This window comes from Oryzias latipes, chromosome 5, assembly GCF_053564925.1.
Source record: "Oryzias latipes strain Hd-rR chromosome 5, Olatipes_Hd-rR_3.1".
Classification (NCBI taxonomy): Eukaryota; Metazoa; Chordata; class Actinopteri; order Beloniformes; family Adrianichthyidae; genus Oryzias; species Oryzias latipes.
In genome coordinates, this window is record NC_136241.1 from 12,907,823 (window position 1) to 12,916,007 (window position 8,185).

Here is an 8,185-nt window from a genome sequence, read left to right on the forward strand (position 1 = left end):
AGGTGGGGTACACCCTGGACAGGATGCCTGTTTATTCCAGGGTCATGTGACCATTGTTGGATCTAATTTTAGTGTTGTTACTCTCAAACTTCAACATATAATGGATTCCTTTATATTGTGGTTTAAAAGTAGGCATCTCTATTTTGAAATATACATTTTTATCAAAGCAACAACAGAACTTACAAAACGTGTTTTGGTATACGATGCATTTTAGAAAAACTGGACTCAATTACAAAAAGAAAGCTCAAAGGTGACACATTGAGCAGAAAAAAATACAAGATATTTTTCTTATTAACCAAGCCCTCATGATCTAGTTGCTTTAAACAATGCATCTCATCAAACACCAGGTGACTATTTTTTTGTAACACATATGTCTGACTGTTTGCTGAGTAAAATATTTCAAAAGATTCTATAGTAATTTGATCTGGGGGAAAAAGTAACGTCTTACTGTACAAAACTAATGAACTACTCATAACTGCCTATTATGCATTTAATGTAGTTTGCTGACTTTTGATTTTGTACCCCTTGCTGGTGCTGGGTTGGACCCCTTTTGCCTTCAGAACCACCTTGATCCTTGGTGGCATAGATTCAACAAGGTACTGGAAACCTTCCCCAGAGAGTTTGGACCATATTGACATGATAGCGTGACGGTTGCTGCTTACTTGTCGGCTGCACATCCATAATGCTAATCTCCCATCCCACCACATCCCAAAAGTGCTCTATTGAGTTTAGATAATCAGAATATGGTACACTGTGGTCATAAAGGTATGGACATGGTCAGCTGCAATAGTCAGGGTAGGCTGTGGAATTGGAACCATGATCAACTGGTACTAGAAGGGCCCTAAGTGTGCCAAGAAAATATCCCCCACACCATTATCCCACCACCACCACCAGCCTGAACCTTTGATACAAAGCACGATGGATCAATGCTTTTATGTTGTTAAGGCCAAATTCTGACCCTACCATCCGAATTTTGCAGCAGAAATGGAGACTCATCAGACCAGGCAATGTTTTTTCAATCCTCTGTTGACCAATTTTGATGAGCCTGTGTGAATTTTAGCCTCAGTTTCCTGTTCTTAGCTGATAGGTATGACACCTGGAGTGGTCGCCTGGTGCTGTAGCCCATCTGCTTCGAGGTTGGATATGTTGTGCCTTCAGAGATGCTCCTCTGCAGACCTCTGTTGTTACCAGTGGTTATTTGAGTTACTGTTGCCTTTTCATCAGCTTGAAACCAGTCTGGCCATTCTCCTCTGACCTCTGGCTTCAATAAGGCATTTCCAGCCACAGAACTGACGCTCACTGGACATCTAATCTTTTCCGACGATTCTTTGTAAACGCCAGAGATGGTTGCGTGGTAAAATGCCATTAGATCAGCAGTTTCTGAAATCCTTAAACCCGCTGGTCTAGCATCAACCATGTCACGTTCAAAGTCACTTCACTCACCTTTCTTCCCCATTCTGATGATCCATTTAAACTGCAGTGGATCTTCTTGACCATGTCTACATGCCTAAGTGCACTGAGTTGCCTAGTGAATGCTTGCCGACATTTACCAACTGAACCCGTCTATTGGTGAAATATGTTCTGTTGAGGTAAACCTGCCTAGCTTTACCACCTCTTCATCACATGACATTACCCCTCTAGCTTACGCTGTAGTTACCTCACATCTATTGTATCTCAAATGAATAGCTCCTGAAAATGAATAAACTGCTTTATTTTTCAAATCATCACTCTTTTGCAAAAATGCTGCAGCCTGAAATGACCTTATAACAAACGCTGGTTGTTTCAAAAAGTCCATAGCCTATAGATTTAATGTCAAGAGAAAATATCAGATATTTCTTCTAACATACCTTCACCCTTTATATGGATTTACTGTCAAGCACAAAAAATGATATATTTATGCTAATGGAAAGTCCATCTGCTTATTGGTTTTTCCAGGCATTTTATTACTTTCGTGCCACAGATGAAGAGGCTGTTCCTCCATGCTCATCTTTTCCCCCTCAATCAATGTTCAAGTTTCAGGCTGTGAATAGGTCCACTCCATCCTCCTTTAGTCTGACTCAATTTTACCTCAGACTCCAGAACCTTTTTAACTCTGTGCAGCTGACCCTGAAGTTTGGGTTGAGGTTCCTGTTGTGATGCTGATCCTAAAGATGTTTAAGTATTGTGATGATCATGCTAGTCTGAGCCTTGTACTATACACAAGAGAAATTATTTGGACTGCACCAGCAGAGTATTAGCATGACAGATGGCAACACATGGAGCGAGCTGACAGCACTGCTGACAGCACATTCACAGGAAGTCCCCATACTGCATGCACAGAGCACAATGTTTGTTGCTCAGTGTATCTTGATGTTTGTCTGCTATCAACTGAAGCCTTTTCTTACCTGTCAAAACCACAGTCTGTTCAAATCAGACACTCACCTGCTTAAAATTGCAAGACCTCTGCTTGGGCCTGAGTTAAAATCCACTGGAGACGTGATCTATCACTTCCATCTTTTGACTAGTTCATTTCTGCAGTAGTCAATAAAGTTTTGCCTACTTTCCCTCAATCACTTTAGTTAGAAATCAGTTGTGAAAGCGTGTCAACAAAACACTAAAACAGGTAAAAACAGATAAAATTAATCAAATAAATTAAATTAGTTAAATAATGTTTTTGCATAAAGTTGACTACTGACATTATTTCAGTAAATCATGTATTTGTTTGTTCTTTGGTTTCACATTTAATAAATGTTGAGTCTCACTGTGCCACAGACCTGGCAATTTTATGGTTCTATATAGGAATGGTGGGAAATTGAAACTGTCACTGCGTGATTTCTGTTTTTTCTGGAGTTAACGTTAAATGCTGTTTGCGTTCATGTGTGTCTACCTGCTCGTATTTGCTTCTTTGTTAGGACTTCCTCTGGTAAATTCATCAGTATCTGGGGGTCCAATTTTTGGCATCATAACCACAGATCTATCTTAATGGTAAAATATCCAATACAATTCAATTAAATTCAATTAAATTCAATTCAATTCAAGTTTATCAACCCCACAAGCGGAAATTTAAGTCTAACAGAGTGTCTAATAGTCTCCTTGTTACATAAGCTGTAACTCTAAAGCTACATACACACTGGGCATTTGATGCGTGTTCTTGAATGCGCATTTAGCCCATGGTGTTCACAATGGACAAGCAGGGAGGGGATTCTTCTTCTTTGTTAGTTGCTGCTGTTTACTAGCCCATGGCCCCCACCTAGAGCTGGAAGGGGCTTGGTGCAAAATGTCAAAGCTAACTGGTTTGCTCAGTTGGTTAAGTGTAGGACAGGCACATGGGGTACAATGAGCTTCATCCAGCGTGGGTCCTTGGGCAGATCCAGCTCAGATAAAATACAGAGTTGTCTCAGAAGGGGGATCCCGTTAAAAAAAAAAAATAAGCCAAAAGGTAAACAACAACAATTTGTCGCTCTTTACGCCAGTTTCAAGTAGATGTGTGTTCAGAAGTTCTCATGTGCTTGTGTTTGTTTATCTTTGTATGTGTGTGCGCTCTTGTGGGTGTGTGCACGTGCGTGTGCGTGTCTGTGTGTGTGTGTGGATATGTGTACATATAGATGGAAGTGGCAATGATGTGTTTGAGACATGAAAGAGGGCAGACCATAATTTGCAGTCAATCAACTATGTGAATAACCACCCTGACTGTGGATTAAAGGCAAGGAGCTGTCTCTGCAAACAAAGACTGTCATCCATTACCTCACGCTTCCCGTTGTTTTGTCTTGCTCTTCGAATATACTCTGGCAACAAAATGAAAGTGTGTTGACAAAAATAGACATTTTGTCTTGAGTTTGTGCGACGAGACACACCAACATCTAACGACAAGTATGCTTCAGGATATAAACTTATTGGGGTAGGATGGGGGGACAGAGAAAATTTGTGTGCAAAATGCAGTAGAATAAAGAATTAATAGTTTGAAGGATAAAACATTTTTAATTCTTATTTTGTAAAGTCAAGAGGATTTGCCAAATTTCCTACACTGATTTTCTTTTCTTTTTTTTTGCCAAATCCCAATGATATTTTTTTTGATTGATCTACTGTTTCGTCTCATTTAAACCACAACTGCAGGATTGGCAAAACAAGAATACAATTATCATCATCTCTCCAGCAGAACTTATTACAGGATAATTGTTTTTGAGACTGTTGTGATAGCAATGGTCAAGATCTTTCTGGGAAAAAAAATGAAAGATGGTTTGATTTAAAAGAAAACGTTATTCTTTAAATTATTCATGTATTGCTATGGTAGTTAGAGACATATGCATGTCGGCATAATTCCTGATTTATTAATGTTAATAATACGATTGTTATTGGTTATATTTGTTATTTTATGCATTGTATCCCCTTTTTTAATGACAAAGATGTAAATATTCTAATTAAGGCAATTTTCTGTCAATTTCTGCTTTGGCTTCTTACTTCACTTTTGACCTTTAGTTTTCCCACTCTTACACTCCAGGAGCAAACCACATAAAGACTTTCCCATGGAAAGTTGATGGGATTGATTTTTTAAAAACATTTTGTGTCTATGTGACTGTAAACCACCGAGGGCCTTAAAGATGATTATTATTATGGTAGAAAAGTACAATTAAGCATACACCATTTCAGTTTTTTTTTTCTTTTAAACACTGGCCATCTAGTAAATGGGCTTTTCTACCTAATTAGACCTATTTTGCTGCAAACATTTCACTGATTTTCATATTGAAGTTTAAAATGTTGTTTTGTGTAAAAAATGTAGGATCACTGAAGTACAGCCCTCATCAGCCAACAATTGCTGTTCATTCTGATTATCTGCTGACTCATCCTCCCTAACATCCATCTCTTATAACAACATCACTCTCTGGTTTTGCTATATAAATTTTGTTTTTTATTTGATCTTTTTAACATATTTTTAAAACTTTGGCCAATTTCTCATAATATCTTTCTGTTTGTTTTTTATACTCTCTAGGTCCAAGGTCTGGAGAAGCAAGTTGACTTCTCAAATTTGGGCCAAGTGGGCTCAGCCATGAAGACTCTTCCATATGGCGTGGGTAGTGGCACAGTAGGAGGAGTTGCTAAGCCTCCGTACCAAACTCGCATCTTCTCCACATCGATCGACCAGACGCCAATGAAGTCCAAACCACCTACCTACAGTTTCTACAACCCCTACGACTCAGGCCGGAATCACTCCCTGTTTCTGGATCAGACAGGATATCGCTCCAAGCGCAAGCCTTTGCTAAAGACAAACATGAAGACGAAGAAGATCTTTGGCTGGGGAGACTTCTACTTCACTGTAAAGACCGCAAAGTTTAGCTTGCTGGTGACAGGGAAAATCGTGGACCACATCAACGGGACTTTCACTGTGCACTTCCGCCACAACTCAACCAGTCTGGGGAATGTGTCAGTCAGCATTGTACCACCGACCAAAGTCGTGGAGTTCGAGGTTCTGCAACAGCCACAACCGAATCCCCACACCCAGCAGGACATTCAGATCCATGACACAAAGCAGTCTACCATTGACCCCAAAGAGGGAAAGACCCTAAATTGCAGGGTGGAGTATGAAAAAACTGATAAGTCCAAGAAGTCCAGACCTTGCCTGTATGATCCATCTCAGACCTGCTTCACAGAGCACACCCAGTCCCAAGCTGCCTGGCTCTGTGCCAAACCTTTCAAGGTGATCTGCATCTTTATTTCTTTCTTAAGCATTGATTACAAGCTGGTGCAAAAAGTTTGTCCGGACTACAACTTCCAAAATGAGCGCCCTTACTTTGGATAAATACATGAGACTCAAGAAAACCAAGAAACAAAAGAGACTATGTTAATGACAATTATAAAGAGTATAATGATGGAAAATGGTACTAATATTGGTTATTATGAAAAAGCAGGGGACAGTTTTTTCTGCCTCTGAACTGCTGTGAATCGTGGATTTATTCATGTATAACCAGAACCACGGATCATTACGATATGGCCGATTTCCCCGTTTTTTCCAACTTTGTGTTTGTTAAGTGCTGTTTTTATGTTTTGTTTATTGTAAATAATGTAATCAACCTCAGCAGACTTATTGTTTTTAGATATATGTTTCTCTGTGTTATTACTTTCTTCAGTTGGACAATTCAGTTAAAAACCAGCAAAGTTGGTACTATTCCCTTTCAAGTGCAGAATGAGTCTCTGAGGCAGCTGTTCTTTGCCATTGCTGTGTGGCAGACAGACTGACTGTTAATCATCTTCTCAGCGCTACATTTCAAGCCATGGATACAAGAGGGTTATTTGTTTAAGAAATGTTATGGATATGCGTACAAGATCCTGTATGAACAAGCACATTAAAATCTCTTTAACCGTCTGTCTTTCATTGGGTGAATGATTTCTTTCAGAGCTCGGAGCATTGTTGCAGCATGTCATCCAACTCTTTAAAGATTTAAATTAAGCAACATTTTCCTCTGGGTGGAAATTCATATTCAAATGTTCTGAGAAGATGTGTTATAATATTTTAGGAAAACACATTAAGGGAGAGCTTGATACTGATTGAAAGTTAATAAGAAAACCTACAGTAAAAAACAAAGAAATGATAGTGTCGCTCATTTTTAAGGGAAATACTTTTTACATAATCCAATAGTAGAATAATTACTAATGCACTGGCCGAAAGTTAAAAAATAAAGGGTTTTAATGCTTTAGAAACCAATTTGCTGACTAAATTAAGTGTGTATGATCAGATTTTATTTTTTTATTTTTATGCTCAGAATTTGAAATTCTGTCTAGAACATGTCATTGACAAAAAATCTGCCACTCAAGCCTGCACAACATTTAAGATCTCAATGCAGAACCCAAGTGCAGTTTTCTCTTAGCAAACCTTCCCACTTGAACGCCTTGAGTTAGACTCTCGATTGATATCACTATATCATTTCTATTTCAGTGGAGTCTGTTGTTAAAGACCCACTCAGATGAAAATCACGTTTTTGATGTTTTAAACAAGTTATTGTGGCACTTTTTTTCTCATGTTCGATGACCTACATAAAGAACCTTTCCTTCCACTTTCGGCTTCTCCCATCAGGGGTCGCCACAGCGAACAAGTCGCATGGTAGATTTGGCAATGTTTTACGCCGGATGCCCTTCCTGACGCAACCTTCTCAAACCGGGCTTGGAACCGGCACAGAGGTAGAGAAGGGAACAGGGAGCAGCCCGGAGTCGAACTCGGGTTTCACGGATGGAAGGCGCCGCAAACCAGCACGAGAAATTAGGCTTAAAATCGAACTTCTGAGTATTTCTTACTTAAATTGTTGTGAATGAGGAGCAAACACAAAAGTGGTGTTGGAAAAAAGCTTTTAGCTGTGGCGTAGAAGCTACTACAGCATTTTGTGCGTTAACAGACCACATTGTTGAGACTTGTTGAAAATTTTTGTGACAGCTGAGTGTATGGCCACCATTTTAACAAATGGCCGCCATTTTGGAATTTTCTCGTGGCTAATGTGATTTTTGAAAGAGGGGATCCTAAGGTACAAGCCACATTAGGTGGATCCCCCAATGTGGCTTGTACTTGTACTACAAAATGCAAAATTTGTCTGAAATAATCTGACTGGCTTCTATGTTCAAGGATACTTTATCTGGATTATTAGAAAACAAACAGTTTCCTCCCCCTTTAATTTAATTTTTTTACTATTACTTAAAGCTAAAAATTTTGTTTTTTGTTACAGTTTTTAATTTAGTCACTTTAGTGATTTAAAATGTAGTAACTGCTCCTCAAAATAAGAAACCACCACAGACAAAGTCCCTAATAACCAAAGGTAAATTCATCTGTTTTTCTAAACTACTGAGAAAAAAATGTATGGTCGGTGTTTCTAGATTTCTGAAAGGCAACATTTCATCTAACAATTCTACCATGACACCTGCAGCTGTTGGGTCAATATTTCCTGAAAAGGTGACACAGATTTGACTGGCACTTAGAAAGAAAAAAAAGGTTTCACTGCTCATCTTCCACTATGAAAAGTCTAAGAATATGCCAGCAGTTTGACAGGCCAAGACCAGAGGCCAGGCTCATAAAAGAACTGTGAGCATGCTGAGACCTTCAGTTTCACACAACCTCAGTTTGGAAGGAAAAACATTTTGCAGCCAGGTATGAATGCTCATTCTTCTGATCATGCACAAACACTAACTTATAATACTTAACACAAATCTCAAGGGTTAAAACTGTAAT

At 38.9% G+C, this 8,185-nt stretch overlaps 1 protein-coding gene across 1 annotated transcript in view; it reads left to right on the top strand.

Annotated features, from left to right (window-relative positions):
* LOC101163483 (neurexophilin-4) overlaps window positions 1-6,337 on the top strand; it is a 48,957-nt gene extending 42,620 nt beyond the window's left edge. The window contains exon 2 of the mRNA XM_011474898.4: window positions 4,967-6,337. Coding sequence (XP_011473200.1) covers window positions 4,967-5,773 — 807 coding nt within the window. The 3' untranslated portion in view covers window positions 5,774-6,337. The remainder of the gene's footprint in view (window positions 1-4,966) is intronic.
* Window positions 6,338-8,185: the final 1,848 nt, after the last annotated feature.